At 36.1% G+C, this 19,742-nt stretch overlaps 3 protein-coding genes across 3 annotated transcripts in view; all 3 read right to left on the bottom strand.

Annotated features, from left to right (window-relative positions):
* Positions 1–756: 756 nt before the first annotated feature.
* Jwa (PRA1 family protein Jwa) lies at positions 757–3,870 on the bottom strand. The gene is made up of 4 exons (XM_018457770.1): positions 3,233–3,870; positions 2,583–2,800; positions 2,357–2,470; positions 757–1,119 (listed from the first exon to the last, which is right to left on the bottom strand). The coding sequence occupies exons 1-4, from the start codon at positions 3,430–3,432 to the stop codon at positions 1,061–1,063; spliced, it is 591 nt and encodes a 196-aa protein (XP_018313272.1). The 5' UTR covers positions 3,433–3,870; the 3' UTR covers positions 757–1,060.
* A 1,648-nt stretch (positions 3,871–5,518) lies between these two features.
* Positions 5,519–8,099, bottom strand: Rpn7 (regulatory particle non-ATPase 7). The gene is made up of 5 exons (XM_018457769.1): positions 7,835–8,099; positions 7,095–7,446; positions 6,682–7,010; positions 6,439–6,607; positions 5,519–5,863 (listed from the first exon to the last, which is right to left on the bottom strand). Exons 1-5 carry the CDS (start codon positions 7,977–7,979, stop codon positions 5,689–5,691), a joined length of 1,170 nt encoding a protein of 389 aa, XP_018313271.1. The 5' UTR covers positions 7,980–8,099; the 3' UTR covers positions 5,519–5,688.
* A 7,230-nt stretch (positions 8,100–15,329) lies between these two features.
* Tdg (Thymine DNA glycosylase) overlaps positions 15,330–19,742 on the bottom strand; it is a 116,229-nt gene continuing 111,816 nt past the window's right edge. Inside the window, exons 8-9 of the mRNA XM_018457751.1 lie at positions 17,880–18,022; positions 15,330–17,394 (exon numbers count right to left, since the gene is read on the bottom strand). Coding sequence (XP_018313253.1) covers positions 15,415–17,394; positions 17,880–18,022 — 2,123 coding nt within the window. The 3' untranslated portion in view covers positions 15,330–15,414. The remainder of the gene's footprint in view (positions 17,395–17,879; positions 18,023–19,742) is intronic.

Raw genomic sequence — 19,742 nt, 5'->3', positions numbered from 1 at the left:
TTTTAGGTGTTTTTGAGAACAGCATGGAATTCAAAAAAGTTAATAAGGTGATGACTAATTTTAACAATTCTTTTTTTTACTAAGAACAAAGATTCTTTTGTCTACAAGAACATCATCATGCAACTAATTCTTGGTAAACATTTTTAAGATTTCAGAAGAATGTGACGAGTGTTCTGAATAGCATTCTAACTGTGCATTAAAAAAAAAGTTTTGAGGCTTCGTATCAAAGATGTGTAAAATGTATTATAATAAGTAACTACTTTGAAAGCTAAAATATAACAGTTTGTTATTTAAGATGCCTGTGTTTTTTTTATTGATGTAACCCGGAAATTTTATTGTCATACCATGTATGTATAGGATAAAATGGTAAATAATTCTGCAATACAGGATGATAGAAGGATTCATTAAAATACCAAAAATTAGAATAAAAATGATGTAATATTTAACAAAGTTTTATGAAAACAATTTGTCGGGTGCGTATGGTTTACATATGTTATTTATATAATATATACATATATATACAAATTAATTCAAAATATAGTTTGTTTATAAATGTCATATGGATAAAGCTTCAGTCATTTTGATTTTTAAATATTGATATTATATATAATATATATTGAATGTATATTTGTTATATGGTGGACACTATCTGAGCTGTATATGGTATTCAAAAAATATATTCCCATTCAAAAGATATTCCCATTAAAATAGTCTTATGAATCACAAGAGAAAGTGTAAAACAATTCTTAATATAAATATGTAAGTTCAATAACTTTTGGTATCGTAAAAAAATATTTGGTATTATAATTCGTTATTGGTTATACTAAACAACTATATAATTCTGTGCCTAAAAAATCACATAGCACAACACTAGTCGTTATTTTCAGTTACAGGAATTTGCTAAATTTATGTTCTAAAAATGTTACAAGATTTACTTTACTACGATAACGTCGTGTGGAACACTGTAGTCCAATTTAAACAGCAGTGGCAGCAAACATTAATGGTTATTGACATTAATTTTTGTCAATTTGATATTGAACTTGATGCACAAAGCGGAATATTAGTGAGGCGGTTGCATGAGTGCTGTCTGTGCACGTAAAGTCATACCAGTCACATCTTCTGTATAGTGGAATGAGAAAAGAATAAAAGAATATTAGATATAATAATATAATTCATAAATCATATAGATTCTACATAATAGTATTAAATAAACGATAGATAAACAATGTGCTCGAAATTAATATAAGCTGATAATTAAACTTAAAAAAAAATTAAGTTATTAGCAAAATTCAATATTAACAAATAAATTCAACAAAGACTAAAATAAATAACGAAATAGAACGTCGAGAAAAATGATATAGTATTGTTAGTATATAAGCAACTTTTGAAATACTTGTGATATCAATTCTGGAGATATGTTATTTTTCCTTTAAAAAATAAGAAAGATAATTCAAGTATTTTTATTCGTATATATGTTTCAGTACATCATATAACGAAATAGAACGTCGAGAGAAATGATAGTATTGTTAGTATATAAGCACAACTTTTGAAATATTTGTGAAGAACGTGTGATATCAATTCTGGAGATAACACATGCTACTTTTCCTTTGAAAAATAAGAAAGATAATTCAAGTGTTTTTATTCGTATATATGTTTCAGTACATTATATAACGATAAATTTTCATGAAACAGATTTTATATTCAATCAACACAATAATATATTTAATGTCAATATATTTTATCTACACTACAAAATGTTCTTAATGTATATATTTTTAGTAGTAAACATATATATTCGAAGACAATACTCTGAGTATATTATACATTATATGTATATACATATATAGTGGGCAAAAAGAATCATTAATTAGAGAAAATGCTGTCCAAAAATATTAAATACTATCAATATTAGTAAATAATAACTTTGTTACTTTCATCGATATCAGCAAATATATAGAGATTTCATTAAATATTAACAGTATATAAGCATTTAAAACATAACACGTATGTATTAAATATTATTTAGCGACTAGTTTAGAAAATATGATTTCACCGATAACAATGTCTTGATTTTTATTTTTGAAATTATTTTTGAAGCATTAGAATTTTTTTTCTTTTTTGGTATTGTCTATATCCGAGAGAGAAGGCATAGTAATATTGAAAATAAATATATATGACTGCATCCATTAGCTTATCTGAAGCGGATTTAAAAATAGCTCCATAGTAAACGGATTGGTACTGTGTATAGATGTAGTAAGATTGTTAATAAGATTGCAAAGCATTTCCACTCGATCTATCCTAAGAACTCAAAAACAAAGAGCTATAGAAATTTATGAAAATAATTCTTCTTCCATACCCAGATGTTTCAGAAATACACCCATCGGCGTACGTTTCAAACCAATACCCTCGATTTTATTGGCAATCCTGTTTTTGATATTCCTTAATCTCAATGAGGCATGTACAAATGTCACTGAAAAATAGAGATATAACCATTGTAATAAAAATCAATGTGATTTTCATTGCTCAAGAAATAAAATCAAAATTAAAATAATTATATAAAATGTATCAAATGTTACGCTTACCACAGACAGGTAACAGAATGCCCAAGAAGAAAACTAAAAGAGATCCTAGAGTATATGTTATGAAACATCCAGCGAATATTATAAAGAATACTCCAACAACAGGATACTGCCTTTTGAAGTGATGTATTGTGCTTCCTTCCATGGATACGTAAGCGAATGTACCCAAGATTGCCATCATTGCTAGCATACCAACTAGCATTTTAACAGGATGGATCAATCTATAAGAATTCATCATAAACAAATTAATAAGTACGAAACAATACATAAAAAGTACAGCATAAAGCATATTTGCATAAGAATTTTTGAAAAGTTGATAATAGATCTTGGATTCAGCTCAAACTCAAACTATCTCATTCAAAACTCCAAAAAAGCTTTATCATATATCTAGAACGTGGCAAAAGTCGGAAGCCTCAAAATCTTCCTCAGAAAAGACTTGTAGTCAAGAAAGTTCAAGAACCACCATCTCAAAATATAACACTCAGGTCTATTTCAATCTCTACAGATACTTTAATCTTGATTTAATTTTTTTCTAATTCTTAAAACTAGAAAAACATAAAAAGTAAGTTAAACCGAGCCCAAGTTAATCTAAATAGAAATGGACATCAATGTACGAAAATCAATGTACGAAGATGTAGTCGAAGATCACTTACCCGACAATGAGGAAGATAACGATGGACGTAAACAAGTAATTAGTCTGATAGTACAAGAGATTGTTGACCACTCGATTGCCCCACTTCTCCAGGTCCTTGAGATTCGGTAGCTGAAAGCGTGCGGACTCCAGCAGGAAGTCGTCCAGGCTGCGCAGCGGCGGCAGCTCCAGGTCGTTGCTCACCAGCTTCGTCTTGTCCATCGCGACGTCGAACTGACCTCAACGATATATCGCTCCGTTAGAATCAGCCGGTCTTCCCTCTCGATCGTTCTGGCGTCGACCGGTATTTTTGGATGATGACGAGTCCGGCGACGAATGTCATGCAATGCCGACGACAAGGATTGTCGTCGATCGGGAACGATTAATTGGAGCGTTCGCTTATTGTCGGAGCAGCGCGAATCAGCCCAAAGAAACGAGTCGCTTCGTGTACAAATAATAAATATAGATGCTAACCAATCGCCCTTGATCGTCGTCAAAATGCATCCACGACTACGTATTACGTTCTCGGGGCGCTCTTGACAGGCGCTAGGACTCATCAGATGTTCGATATCAAAATCTTTAGTCAAGGCAGGAAGGTGTTTTATCGAGTGGGAGGATGACCTGCTTTCCCGCGACATTCGAAACAAAGACATTGATAAACTTACATCACATTTTATTTTACATTAAAGTCTGAATAAATTGATTGAATAAATATTTCAAATATGAATAACAAGATATAGCATAAAATATAGGTGAAAAAAATATATGATAATGAAATATGTAAAATAAATATAAACGTATGAATGAGGGAACATGTGTGGATCTTTTTCTGATTATGATGCAATATATAATTGTTTAATAAATGCGAATTATTATTTTATGCACAATATAAATTTATTCTGTTACTGTTAACAATCGTATTTTTATTACATTCTTTGTTATGATTGAAGACAATCTCTGTTCTTATTGTTTGTTTTCCTTGTCATTGTTTTCGCCACATAATTGACCGTTATTATTATAATTCTGTTATGATCAATCTGTTTTATTAAAATAACAAACATGATAATAACTAATTTTTTCTAAATGCATTTTTATAATTTAAATTAAACGCTATTGCATATATTGTATGAAATAATATGACGTGAATAATTTCGTGAATTATAATATGCCGGATTAGTAACGCAATGTTGAAGAACTTTCGTCGATATTTTTAATAGTGATATGGGAGTAAAAATTTAACATTAGAAGAACTATTTAACATCTTAGAGTACCGATAAACATCCAGAGGTACGTCATTAGCACAAATTGGAACTTTCTCGTTTCTTAAGCAAGATGTACAGCTGATTTTCGCAAAGTTCTTACTGTAATTCCTGAAAATATGTGAAAGAATAATTAAAGGAAAATCAATTAATAGTGCTTTACTCGATTTTGATAAGCATTCGACCGTCGCTTTATGTAATAGTTTTTGACGATTCTACGAACAGCTTACATGAAGATAGAGCACGTTTGGCCTAAACAGATCGTACATTTGTACAATCGGTTTCTTGGAGTGCTTTGTTCACGGAGTTCTGTCTTCCTTAATCTCATTTTTAATCTACAAAAATACACACCTGTCTATCAATCGACCTCAAAATTAAAATCTAAAGGAAGTATCACTTTATCAATTAATCAGCGATTAATTAGATCTTTGTGACATGTAATAATATGAATACAACTTAATTGTTTAACACACGATTGTTGCAAGCTAGGTAAGTACTATAATTCTTGTTTTATGATTGCTCGACGGAATCGTGAGATGTTTAATAGTAATAAATAAAAAGAAATTGCGAAGAAAAGTAGCGGGGAAATTCATTCTCATCAAGATTACGAAAAATAGTTGAATAAATGTTGCAATTTTTCTTATTAATTCAACAAGTACTTATACGATTGTCGATAGAGAATATTTTGATAATCCATTGGATTGGCCAAAAAATACTATCCATAGTTACGTTACATAAAAATTATTAAATCTTTTTTAATAAAAAATAGAAAAATACCAATTTGCTCTGAATTATTCTGCGTTCTTCTTGCGAGAAACTCCTATTCGTAACGGCTGCCAAAGACTAACTGACGGCTGATCGCTAACTGATTAGTAATGTTCAGATTTATTTTGATTCCACATAGAGGACGACACTGTTATTCAATTTTTTAAGTAACGTCTGTTGAAGCATTGTGAAGAAATAAGTACTAACCTCTACGACGGGGATATTCAGGGTGCAAAATATAAATAAATTACATTATACATTCCGCAAGGAATATTCGTGTATCTTGTTTACAAAATCAAACGTGACTTTTAGCTTTCTTTGTTACAAAATCCGAGCCAAAACTTGACATATAGGCTCTTTAAAACAGATGTACAATAGACATTCATTTAGTCAATCTTGATTGTTTTTTAATACAGTAGCAAGATAATCTCTGTGATTATACAAATATACGAAATTAAATATTAATAACACGCGACAATTTCTGCACCCTATTGAGTAGAAGATCTCCTTGCTTCACCATCGCTTGATATTGCCAATTCTTGCTATCCGGCCGATTCGTTTCGACTACGCCTCCAACTCGATCGACTTTGCAATGTAATCGGCCTGCTGCTATGAAGCGTGACAGTTCTCTAAAAAAATAACATTCAATTAATAAAGGATCTTGATGCCTAATATTTTTGTGTGAATTTTTATAATTTCCAGTTCAAGTCTGGACCGATTACTTGTCGGTTTTGAAAAACAGTCTTAAATTGAAGTCAGAGTTTAAAATTTTAATTAAATAAAAAATTAAAATAAAATAAATTAATAATATTTGTAGCTCCACAAGGAATAAATCTAATACAAATAAAATATGAGTTTCTGCAGTTATTAGTGCATAAATTATATATTTATAAGCAATAAAATACAATTCGCAAGCGATTAAGAAGTAATAATCAAATGAAGTTAAAAGTAAAATGTAAACTCGTGAGTTTCGATTCTGGATTTATGTGAGTCTTCTTTGATGTGATAATTAGTAAAATCAAGTACAAATTGAAATAATTGCTTACAAGTTGTATTCCATCGCTCGTGAATATATAATTTATTAACAACTAAAGAGACTCATATAAGTATTTTATTTGATTTAATTAAATTGGTAACAAGAGATTTGGTTTTAAAAATATTAATTTTAAATATATTGGATTTTAAAAAAATTGATAACACTCACTGATCAATGTATTCCACTGTGACGCCAAATGCTTCAGCCATATACTGAAGAGTTAAAGACCGGTAGGATTCCAGTAGTTGCGTATATGCGAGAATTCGCATCTCCCGAACGTAATATCGATAATGAGGAAATATTAAATAATCTTCACGCAACAGTCCTTCAACACGCGCTGAAACATTATTGTAATAATTGCAGGATCCTTCAATTATAAAGTAGAATTTAAACTATGTCTTTCATACTTACCAAGATTATTGAAAAAATCTGCATAATGACAATTATACAATGAAAACAAGTAATCTTTGACGTCTTGATTACTGTGAAGAACCTCCAATATTTCAGAGCCCTTAATAATTTTGTCTCTCAGTTCATTCCGCGGAAGACTTATCATACTTAAATATACTGTGTATCTCACAAAAGTGTTATAATCCATGAGCTCATAACTCGTAAATGTGCTAATTGTGTCCAAAAAGAAGTTTGCGGCTTCCTTGAAGTTACGAACTGCTATGCAATATATTCCCTGATAAACTTTCAAACGATTTCGTCTATCCCAATCGCCGCCTTCTTCTATTAAGCTGCAAAATATGAGCAAAATATATTAAATATTACAAAGTATATGAAAATCGATATAAAAATATTTTCTTTTTGTTTTCATTTACCTTTTAGCTTTCTCAATATTTCTAGTGATGTGATCATGATCCAGATAGAACAAGCCGATCCTAATATTATGAAATATAATATCTAATCTGTGCCCTAATGATACTGTCTTGTCGTACGTTTTTCTAAACGCCGAGATTGCACCTTCTTTATCGCCTATTCGACAGAGATACTCAGATTTCTTTAAGTTGGCTTCCCGAACCTCCATCTCGCCTAGATTTTTCTCAGCATCCTCAATAGCATCGTCGAGTTTCTTTAACTGTTCTACATTATGTGCCTTCATCGTTGCAAGAAGAGTTTCGTCCACAGGCCAATTCAGATCTTTGCAAACCTCTTCATAGAACGGAGCCATATCTATCCACAAAAATTATCTTTATTATAAAATACAAATTATACTAAGAACTAATAATCAATTATTAAAAAATTAATAAATTGATCATAGCAGTTAATAGCCACATTTACAAAAAATATCATTACCTTTATTTTTTATTTTAAAACAGAAATTATATTAAAAGAGCTACTAATAATCAATCATTAAAGAATTAATAAATTGATCAAAGCAGTTAATAGTAGAGGTTATGTTTCGAACAATGACAGATGACGTATCCAGGAACATATCGAGATAAGAAGAAAGAAAATGACAAGGCATTATTTTAAACAAATTAAGTTACGCTGTCGAAAATTACATCAAACTTTTTGAAATAACGTGACAAGCAGTCGAGAGAAAAAGATGCAGTCTCACTCTCGGCTTTGATGGCATCCAGGAGATGGGTCTTCAAAAAGGCATCATCTACGTGTTCGCGGAGACCCAGCAGGAACTTCGTCTGCGCCAATTCCAAGTTCGGGTTCTTCTCCAAACCCTCTTCCTCCAGATTCTCCAGCGGCATTGTGAATTATTAAATAATTCGATAAAACGACGCCCGTAATGAATTGACAACTTCCCTTTTTAGGTTAACAAGCTTTGTGATCCGAGACACTTCAGGTTCCTTAGCTTAGAGGACTTTTTAGTTCGCAATGTTTCCAGAAGGTGGCGCCACGGTATCCATTTTTTCCCGTTTACAGTGCTTCAATAGATGGCGCTATCGTATTCATCGCTTGTTTGCCCATGTAATCTTCAATTTTTGCTAGTCATTCTCACTTAGACAATATCTACAAAATTATTTCGCGAGATGATAGAAAGAATTATGAAGTACTCTTCTCCGCTTTTTAACGTTTGTTTCAAGAATTCAAAATTAACGTAATTCTATAAATTAATATACGTAAGGTCAATCAAATGAATGTAGAGAATTTAATTAACTGTAAACTGAAGTAATTATATAAAGCTGTATTTAAAGGACAAAATTGAGATGTCATCTCAAAAGCATGTAGATAAAACGCAGTAACTCAAGACTGTTAAATCAAATGTTCCTAATTTTGAAAGTCGAAGAGGGCTCCGAAACTTGCTCTCAGTAACATGATAAATCTTTTATTGAGCACATCAACAGTAGGAACAAAAGAGAAGGCTCTCCAAACAGAACATAAGTCATCTCCAAATTTACGATTCATTTTTATATCATTCCGATATTATCGTGACTTGCTGTTCTGCCTAGGCTGGAATGATTAAACGCACTCCGTTTATTTTAACGAATCAATTTATTTACTTTTTTTTCTGACACATATTGCCATTGACTGAGACAAGATGAGTCTGGAGAAATAGAAAAATCTATCCCCACAGGATTCATTTAATATTTAAAATTCAAACACGGGAAGGATTTCTCGCGGTGATAGACGCGATTTTGTTCCATTAATTGTCGTTTAAATACGTCTAGTTCCTTCATTTTCTTTTCAATCAAAAATTCTTTTCTTCTAATACTCGGAATTATTTCCACTCGTCTGGATTTCCGCTTATTTTTCTTCACGAAGATAACGAAGTGGAATTAGTGAACTGACATTTAATTCCCATAATTTGCGTCGTAAGAATTCAACAGCTGATTCGAACGCAAAGAGCGCGTTGGCGATTCGAGCTTGATTGTTGCCAATAATTGTTGCTTTCTCTAATATTCGTGAAGCTGATTGACGATCCGCGAAATCGGAATAGATGAAAACGGCAGAGAGATTCGATTTCCCGAAATCAGAAACAGCTGGGGAATAAAAATCTTGATTATCTTGCAATAGAGGGAGACGATCATCGCCATACCTGCCTCGCAAAATAATAATTGTCATCATCATATAAATTCTTTTTCCTTGTTACTTTTTTTTTAATTTAATATACGTAACGTAACAATTTGAGAAGCCATACGACACACAGCTTAGTGTGATCCTTTAATAATAATAAACGCGCACATCAACTTCGTCCTCTTAATCGACTTTGATAATCTATAATTCGAGACGATTAGTTCATTAAAATATTTATCTTACTAACCTCGTTGGAAAATTATGGGCGAAGACATCGAATTTTCGGCTTATTTTTCTTTTCCAGGTAGAACGTAGAATCATAATTAAGTCATAGTGATATCATAGGACGTCATCATGATGTTATTTAATATTAAAAAATGAACTTATAAACGACAAATAAGGTGATGATATCTTTATGATATTATGACTTCTATATTCTACATGGATAATTCTCTTCAAAGAATAAAATTTAATTAATTTTTCTATCTACTTTTTCGATCGACCATGTATATTATATGTACATACACATACGTGCGTGTGATTCAAATGTAAAAAAAAAAGAGATCAATCGACACGCAGATAATCGTAGCGTTGATAAAATATTTAAACCTTCGAATATCCCACAGTGTCATTAATCATCATTACGCTCCTTCGTATAACTTTGTTATAAAAAGGCCGCACATGACATTGCACCAAGGGATAAAGAGACCGTAAGAACTTATTATTATAGTTCCCAACGTTCGCTTGTCGTTCGAAAAAGAAAAACTTCTTTCGGGTAAAGAATTACCATTACTCCATCGGTGTTATATCAGTAATGTATTTTGTAACAATTCATTTTTCACATAAAATATCGTAGTAGTACGAGCAGAGACATACAGATTTACATATTGCGGGATACTCGGGTATCCACTGAGCACCCAATGTAACGTCCGTTGGAGATCTGCGTGGGCTTCGTTAGGATCGGGCGGCAAAAGAGCGAGGGAAAAATCTCTTTTCTTTTTCTTGTTTTCTTTTTTTTTTCGAGCTCAGTCAAGCTGCAGTCAACGAGCATCCGTCACCCTTCCTTATCCCGCGATATTTCGTAGGAGCGATGAATATTCGAGAAGTACATTCGTTAATTCAGATACAGAACACATCTCGACTGCCCGAGCGATCGCGACCCGATCGACGACAGGAGCTGGCAGAGCGGATCCGCGATACGGATCAGGCCGATCGTTCGAACGCACACGTAGATACACCATTACGTTTAATTAATAGGTAGAATAATAGAGGTTCGAAGCGATTAAAAAATATGTCGGAGGCCGGCACAAATCCCGGCCCAAGCTCTCTTACTCGCTTACTTAACTCTCGGATTTTGTTCTTTTTTTCTTTTTTGCTTTGTTTAATTCGACACGTTCAACAGCGAATCCACACTTTTATATATCTGTATAATATATATTTATACTTAATAGTAAAGTCCTTAATATAGAGCGATCAATTTACAATCAGTTAGTTAATTTGATTAATCGAAGAGTCAATTAATTAGTAGTGCGGTTGGATGTACCGGTCGCACCGACCGGCCAGAGTTATGTGTATATTAATCCTCATCTTTTCGATTGCGAATCGATGAACGTTGTTGCGCGACTAACACACCGATGACATCTATTATTCTTGGCCGCCGTCCGGAATCGGATTGGATTTCTGAAAAACATCTACTACAATAAACTTCGATCGTATGTACTCGTGACTCGCGTTCGTGTGTGTGTGTGTGTGTGTTTGAGGCCGATGATGGAACGAAAGAAACATCTATAATATAGACATCAGTTATTATATCAACGATTCTCATCTATACCCTGTGCATCATCTTAAATGTCTCGACACATCCTAGGTGATTTCACCCGAGATAAATGTTGCTCGCTTATCCTTACATATATAATATATTTATAGTTTATATTTATATAATATCTATATATATATTTATATATTTATATATTTATATCTGTATATATATTTATAATCATGCCAGATGCGTCACTTTACAGCGTCGGTCAGCGACAAAGGAGGATGCCGATTAATGCCAGCTATATCTATTACGACTGCATGTAAGTGTACGTATGTTTTGCGTGTGTAGGTATGCGTGTGTATGTATGTGTAGGTGTCGTATGTGTGGTGCGTGAGTGCGTGTGTCGGTTTTCATATAATCGTGTATTAATATATAGTGACTTTCGGCAAAATGCGAAACGCATAACAGAATATAATTAACGAGACAACGTAACGCTACTATGTTAATAACGACGTAACTCCACAGCGATATCGAGTTGTAACGATAAATAATAGCCAGAGTTGCAACGAGAAAACGGCGATGGCTGTTGCGGGCGCGAGGTACGAAAGTGGATGGCGCGGTGATGATAAAACAATTAAAGTACACACGAATAGTCTCTTCCTTCTTCTGCCTCTCACGTTTTGGGCTCATACATCTTCTTACGTTAAGTAAGCTTGGCATCCGGTCGCGCGGGCGGTCTCTCTTACCAAGGTTCAAGTTATAATTCGGTCGATCGTCGGCGAATTCCGTCCCGCGCGCGAGTTGCAAGGCCGGTTCTATTAACATCGATTAACATCAACCTTAGTTTAATCGATTTTCTGTCTCCTTCTAGTCCCCGCATTTCCCGAGAAGGAGATAAATAAGTTATTTCTCATTTCTAATTAAATGACACGAGTTATTTCTAATCAAACGTCGCGCGTATAAATATATTTGAAATTTAGAATTTTTAATACAAGAATATCCGAAAAGTTTCGAAATATTAAATGGAAATGGCGTACAGCACTTGAATTAGCATAACGTTTAAGTTACATCTACAATTCAACGGTTTCTCTCATGCAAAATTGACTTTATCCGATTGCGGGAGGTAACGAATACAAAGGAAACTTTTAATCGCGTGATACTTTTATATAACATTTTTTATACTTTCCTTCTGAACGTCGCGTTCGAGAAATAGTTCCTTTTTCTCCGGATAAGGATTAAACTATGGTTAAATTTGACCAACGTTGACGAAAGTGGTCGTGCCACGATTGAAGATCGATGCACCGACGCAATCGGGCTTGATTGTTTTCCTTGCTATGTGCAGTAACCTTAACGATACAATGACGATAACGATTAATATTTACTCTGTTAAAAAAAGCTCACGTGCTGCGAGCGCGAGAGCGAGGCGCGGCGCGCAATTTGGTGACATTTTCCACGCTCATCTCTCGTTAGAGCGCGATGAGGAGATGTGATTTTTCGGTGGAATAACAAAAACGGAAATTGGAAAATTATTTAATCTGGAACACTCTGTGCGTGGCAAGAAAAAGAATAAACAAAACAAATGATAGTGTATCTTTTATTCGGGCTAAGAAACATCCGACCGCGCTGATAAAGGTCGATGCAGATTCGCGCGTTCAGAACCGATGATGCTCCGAACACAAGGATATCTAATCGATTGATCGCGTTCTTATTTAACTTCTGTTGCTGTATGATAACCAACACGGACTCGTAGAAACGTGAGAGGGTACGTAAAATCGTAATTTCACAACCGAGCTTCGTAATTTCGATGAGTCAACAATTATTTACGTGCGTCCCTTCTATCACTTTTACTTAGACTAATTTGCTAATATTAGCAACGATACCTCATTATGGCACAATCGAGCGAACTTATATACAGAGTTCCTCGTGAACTTGAAACTTTCAATTCGATTAAGCTCGGCTCGGTGCACGATCGAAATGAGAACGATTGCTCATCGAGAGGAGATGCGTGACTCCTCAGTTACCAGTTTGTAAAAGATAAATCTCTCGGCGGATTTCTCTTCTTCCGTCAAGATAATAAATTCTTCGGTCATTCCTGTGTCAAAAGTTGAATAGTGAAAAAATTGTACAAATATCGCTTCTAACAAATAATATTACGTGCATCTTATCACGTCGTAAAACGAAGCAAATCGTCGATTTCTTGGAGAAATTAAGATAGCAATTCCAATGACATGAAATTGCATCGTCACGTAAAGTACAGCATTTGACGTGTTAATTAATCAAATACGCAACACATTAATAACATTATAACAGGCTAATGATATTAAGACGCAATGTGATACATAAACGATAAGTAAATGATTGATGTTATTATTCTAATCGTACAATCGTAGCGCGTTTTTTGTCGAAACGAAACTGGTATAAATTCGATCGATTTCATTTTCTGATAGACACAGAAAAGTCATTCTCATAACATTATCACAACAAAAATTTTATTGCACCCTCGTTATTTTCAATAAATAATATTATACTTTATCATGTGACACGTTGTTTATATAAAATATATAATATATCATTACCATATAAACAAAATAATATATAATATTATGTAATATATATTATATATTTTATCTAAAATGATAACATTACAATATTATTTATAAATAAGAGAAAGATTAAGTGAGAAATTAATCAATATACATCTAAGTCATTGCACAATATATAACAATCATTGATTAACATAAGTTAATTATCAAATAAACCAATTATTTTCTGTGTATCTAGAATTATGTATCTTGAATTCGTCGAAATTATACTGTTTCGATATAATCGGTAATATTTCGGACTTCGTGCTTTACTTTATAATGCGTCGTTTCTTATTGACTTTCGAAGATAACAATTTGCAATTGCGAATTAGGATATATATCCATCTATATACACCCCATTTAGCAATATTGAACGCCCTTCGAAATACGAAAGAGTTTACGGAAACATGGTTTCGGTTAAAGCTCGTAGATATGCTCGTAGCAATCAGTGTGATCGATACTTCCTGATCGATGTAGGAAAGAAGAATAGCGTAATTACATGTTTGGTCAGCCTTGGCTACGTCGGCCGAATTCGTAATCGTGATTTGTTCGGTATTAAGGTCATTTATCGTTATGGTTATCAGAATGCGTGCCCGTGTAAGTGTATTTTAGCGATCGGATCGATACAGAACGCGATCGGCGAACCTGATCTACCCTTACAATTCTCATTCGTTGCGTGCGCTAGTCGCGTTTCACCAGTGGTTTTCCCGTTCCCGAGCCGCGCGCCCGTAATTACTCACGGCGTAATCACATATCGAGAGCATGATAAAAAAAAATAGAGTACGAGAGAAATGTGGCGATGAAGTACGTAGAAGCGGGATGCAGGGAGAAGGAGTGGAGAGATGTTGAAATGAAAGACCGACAGTTGCGTAGGCTGCCCCAAAATTGACGCAATATAGACACAATACAGCACGCATGCCTCGAATTCCTGGCGAAGATAAAGCGCAAGACAAAAAGGAGCGTGAGTCGAACATAAAAAGAGTGACAGAGACGTGAACAAACGGTTTAAGGAACGTAAATTGAAACAATAGAATGTAAAAGAAGCGTAAAGCATTATAATGTTTCTTTTACATTACATTGTTCCAATCTCCTTAGAATAAGTTTGCTTACGCTTCTATCACTCTCCTTTTACATTCGACTTACGTTTTATTTTTGTCTTACGCTTTATTCTTGCTAGGGAAGGCATCTTCATTTTCACACAATGTTTCAAATCTCGGTTTCAATATCTTAGGAACTAAGCTTCAGATTCTCAAAGTAGTATTCATCTGAAACAAAATGCATGATATACTATCTAATAATAATTCGGATAGTAGTTCATTATTGCTATCAGAGTCTCGATGTTATCTCGATGAGGGGAAAAATGTGTATGTCCATTTTTCGCCAATTCTGGGGTGCTTTGTACATAGAACTGGCTTGAGCAAAGGAGAGTGAAAAAGAGGAAATAGAGTATCGTGCGGCAAATGGATCGACAAAGAGCGAAAGATTGCGCGCAGATTGCAAATAGCATCTCGCGAGGGGTGATTTCGCGGAGAGCGATTTAAAGGGAGAAAATGACGAGGATGGAGGAACGGCGATTCGGGGGGGACGACGCGCGACGGTGCGACCCCGACACGTTGAGAGCCGTGTCTTAAAAGACGTGTGTAAAAATACGTAGAAAAGATAAACGCGGCGGATACGTGCGTCGCTCGCGCGCGCGCGCGCGCACAGGAGGCGATCGGTAGGCGGAGGAGAGGATGGAGGAGATGGAGGATGGGATGGAGAGAGAAAGAGATAGGATCATCGGGGGCTGGTGGTGGGTCGGCGAACGGTATCTCACATCGATTATCATACACCGTCGTAGGAGAGGTCGACCGGTGGTCTGTGGTGCGACGGTGCGAGGTAGGACGGCGGCGTGGTGGTGCTGCTGGACGCCGCTCCAGCCGTGCCGACGTAGCCGGGGTAATTGGCGCTGGGCGCGTGTATGCTCGTCGGTGGCGCTGGGTAAGCATCGAACGAGCTTGAGTACGAGCCGTTGTACGGGTACGGATTCGCTGCCATCGGGTGGCCGAGGGCGGCGGATGGATGCATGCTACTCATGCCGCTCATCCCACCAATTCCGTACGTACGCTGCATCAAGCTTGTCTCGAGGCCACCGAACAGATAGCCATTGGTCGAGCCCATCGGCACCGGATAGTGCCCGGGTATGATGTTAGGGTAATTGTTGCTGGGGTGTCCGTGATTCATGCTAGGGGTGTAGTTACTGGACGCGAGATTTTCCACCGTGTAGGACTTGCTGTGCTGCTGCTGCTGTTGCTGCTGCTGCTGTTGCTGTTGTTGATGTTGCTGCTGCTGCTGTTGCTGAGAGTCTTGATGATGACGACTGTTCATAGCGTATAAACCACCGTAACCAGCGTCAGTGGGAGAGTGATGTAGCGAGGCGGGATAGATTCCGCTACCCGGCGGCAACGGTGGACTATAATTAGACATTCCAGTTGGTCCAGCCGGCATGCCGCCGAAACCGGACATGTAGGACTGATGGTGGGCGTCCATCTTCTCCGCCAAGCTATCGTCGCCCGGCATACCCGGATGCGCATGTTGCAGACGCTGACTACCGCCATCGGCTATGCTCGGGATCTGGTCCACAAGCGATTCTAGATCGCTCAGACTCTTCGACGCCACGTCCTGGCCGGAGTTCCTTTTGATGCCGTACTGCTCGTGCGGATGGTGCGGCGACATGGACGTATGGGTGGGCGTGTGTGGATGCGGCGGCGTTGGATGCGAATGATGGGAGTGCTCCTCGCCGGTCTGGCTGAGAGGCGTCGATGTCGTTTGATGCGGATGCGGATTATGCGCGTCTGGTGGCTGCTCGTGGTAACCCATGTAGTTGGCGTAGCTGTTATGGGACGGCGTGCCAGGACTGCCATGGTGACCCGTCGGATCGGGCCCTCCAGCCGGATTATACTGACGATGGTCATTGCCCATGTTTTGCTGCGACATGCTGGTGGGCGGTTCGAAGTCTGGATGCTCGACGCTAGGCGACGTCAAAGGCGACGGCTCGAGATTGTTCTCCGACGAGATTGCAGTATTGATTTCCGACGATAAGTCCGAGTGCGTGAACGACAGCGACATGGACTTGGGGCTCTGGCTGTAATGCTGCTGCAGGTGCACTGGGCTTTGCTTCGCGCTCATATTGTACGGGCTATTGTCGTTCATGCCCTGGCCGAAGAAGCCGTCATTCATCGTCGGCGCGTACGGTGCCATGTGCTGGAACTTTGGAGGTGACATCAATGGTGGCGAAAAGCAGTTAGACACGTTACTGTATCCGTCGTTCAAGTGGCCTATCACTTGATGCTGCTGCTGTTGCTGCTCTCTCTCACGATTCTCTCGCTCCATTTGCTTTTGTTGTTGATGGATCTTTTTCGGGCGTCCGCGGCGTTTTTTAATGACCTCGCCGTTTGCGTCCAGCTTCTCGGGATCCGGCGGTGGCTGATCCTCTGGATTTTTTATCTTTTTCGGTCTTCCGCGTTTCTTCTTGCCAGGTATCACGCCCGTCTCCTGCTTAATTCCCATGCCGTTGATCTCCGTGATTCGGCTCTCACCGTCGGGCAAATCGTCGGTAAACACTGGCTTCTTATCCTCGATCGGTTCGTGTTCCTTCTTCTTGAGCTTTGAATCGGCGAATACGATGTCTGATTCGTCCAAGTGCGTGATCGTACCGTTTAGGTAGTCGCGGAACTTCTTCAGGGCAGCGTAATATGGCACCTTGTCAGCAGCACGCGGTAGTTGAGCACACCTCGCGCTGCTCGAGGGCATAACCCACATGTACTGAAATACACAACATCGAGAAGTGAGGATTTTGCCTAAACGATTATGTAATTAAAATTATAAAGATTCAAATAATTTCGTCGAGTTCAAATAACACAGTCAAAATATAGCGAAAGTGATCTCTGTTTATTTATGACAACATCCGAGATCTACATTCTCACTGAACTCACTGAAATTATATCAGAAGTCTATTTTCTGTGGCTGAACAAGTGTACACTTTTGGAATTTAAAGTGAAGAAAGAGTGAGAAAGGTTTGATATTTGTCGAAAGCGAGAAAAAGAGTTCTAGTGCAGTCTAGTGCGGGAACGGAAAACAGATGACATTTCTAATATTCTGAGCAACACAAAAAGCAAGTAAAGATGTGTGAAACGTCCGAATATTTTAAAATTCCTTTAAATGGTTTTCCTCGAGGAATTTTTGAATTCTGTGTTAAGCAGGATATTTTTTTAGTGCAAAAGCATGAAGAAAAATGTAAGCTATTTTACCGTATTGGTGCCGTCGACGAGGTTCGGTTGTCTGCCAAACCCAAATTCCTTCTTTCCCGAGAATACTTCGTATATGAGTTTGCCGTTGAATACTGCAATTTTTGGCTTATACTTTCGTAACTTCTCGAGCAGAATGTGACTACCTGCAAAATAAAAACAATAATTAATATAAATATAATTAATATAATTATAAGTAAATATATTACAATTTTGATATATAATATTGATAATTAATCAAATGAAAAGGAATTACTTATAAAGTGATAATCGATTAACATGGATAAATAGCATTTGTTTTCTCTTTCTCTTCAATATTCTTTTTTACCTCTATAATATATTTAAAACATTTTAAAACAAATTCAATAAAATTCAAATTTTATAGCATAGGCAGTACATTTACGCTTGCCTATAATTACCCTAACTTATAAATATAGACATTATTGCATAAAGTCATTGATTACAGATTACACCTATCGCTCCTCTTTATTCTCGCGTTCATTCGTGAATGCTATTTATATCGTGCAATTCATCCATTTTATGTATTTTTGTAAACGAGAGAGAAATTATCGCGGAGCATTTAATAAAAGAGTACTTAGTAATAATAATTAAAGATAGATTCTCTGTTACGAAAGATATAACAATCGAATAACGTAAAGTAAACGATTTCCGCACGGTGTAATTGACGTAAAATACAGATGAGGCTGTAATTGTCTTAATTACAGAAGTTAAGTCATTCTGGAATTATGCAATTACTCAAGATTCTAATTCACTAATTCGTACTCATATCATTTTTGACTGATCGTAGCAGGACTTGTTCATAACCAGAATTTTAGTAGAGAGGGGTAGGCAAAAATTTACACAAAATTTATTAAAATATTTACGTAAAAGACGCGTCATGTTAGAGAATATTAATATGAGCCAGGCATTGATCAATGAGTGTTCACAGACAACACAAAGTCTGACATCGAGATATAAGCCGTCTTTAAGGTTTTTTATTTTCTGATTTTTGATTAACTTGTGGTTTAAACTTAATTTGACGATAATGTAAAAGTTATGTTTTTCTAGCTACGGTTAATTAATAGCCTGATAGTTGTGTAGTTATAACTTTAAAAGTTACTCTAGTTTATAAAATCATCAGTTTAGTGATTAATCATTAGTAAGAAAAATAAAATTTTTCCATTATCTGGTTAAGTCTAACCGTAAGTTCATTAGAAAATGAAAAACTTAACGTTTATTCCTATCAACGTACATTAACTTTAATCTCGGTTTAACTTATTTTTATCTTCTTCTAATTCTAAGAATTAGAAAAGGATAAATAAAAAATAAATAAACCCCAGATCGAAGTTAATCTATATTGATAGAAATGAAACCTACAATTAAAAGCCTTTTAGAAAATTTTCGCAAAATGTCTTTTCGACGTCTTACATCTCTCGATTTAGACTTTCTGTTGTTTGAGTAACTCTTTGTTCAAAAAATAATTTTCATAATTCAATTGTTTCTCCCACAAATTTAGAGGGAAGGGGGAGGGGGAAGCGACGCCCCTGCTAGGCCTCCACTACATTCGCATCCTTCTCGTATTTTCCAAGTGTCGATAGTATTGATACGCGTGTTGGTTAACGGGATACGCAAGTGATATTTAAATGCGTAGCCAATGACCAGCCGTAATCAACTAATCTTATTTGAAGGCGTGAGAGAAGTATTCGACCTCTATTCCGCTTTTATATTTCCGGCGTCATTAATTTATCGGCTACTTTATTTTAGTGGGACTTGACGTTCGATGCTCCACCAGACGACTCCAACTTTCCGCGGAAAAAGGAGAGACGGCAATTTTAACACGGGGACATCGCCAATGAGTAGTTTATT

Source organism: Mycetomoellerius zeteki, unplaced genomic scaffold, assembly GCF_001594055.1.
Source record: "Mycetomoellerius zeteki isolate Tzet28-1 unplaced genomic scaffold, Tzet1.0 scaffold667, whole genome shotgun sequence".
Classification (NCBI taxonomy): Eukaryota; Metazoa; Arthropoda; class Insecta; order Hymenoptera; family Formicidae; genus Mycetomoellerius; species Mycetomoellerius zeteki.
Note: the sequence above shows the minus strand (reverse complement) of the source record. Positions and strands in the feature narration are given on the sequence as shown.

Excerpts from the sequence above, each read along its gene's own strand:
- Jwa (XM_018457770.1), bottom strand. The coding sequence starts at position 3,432 with ATGGACAAGACGAAGCTGGTGAGCAACGACCTGGAGCTGCCGCCGCTG. Across the intron at positions 2,471-2,582 it reads CATTCTGTTACCTGTCTGTG|TGACATTTGTACATGCCTCA; the intron begins GTAAGCGTAACA and ends TCTATTTTTCAG. Across the intron at positions 1,120-2,356 it reads TGTATTTCTGAAACATCTGG|AAGATGTGACTGGTATGACT; the intron begins GTATGGAAGAAG and ends TCCACTATACAG.
- Rpn7 (XM_018457769.1), bottom strand. The coding sequence starts at position 7,979 with ATGCCGCTGGAGAATCTGGAGGAAGAGGGTTTGGAGAAGAACCCGAAC. Across the intron at positions 7,011-7,094 it reads AATATTGAGAAAGCTAAAAG|CTTAATAGAAGAAGGCGGCG; the intron begins GTAAATGAAAAC and ends CATATTTTGCAG. Across the intron at positions 5,864-6,438 it reads ACAGTGGAATACATTGATCA|AGAACTGTCACGCTTCATAG; the intron begins GTGAGTGTTATC and ends TTATTTTTTTAG.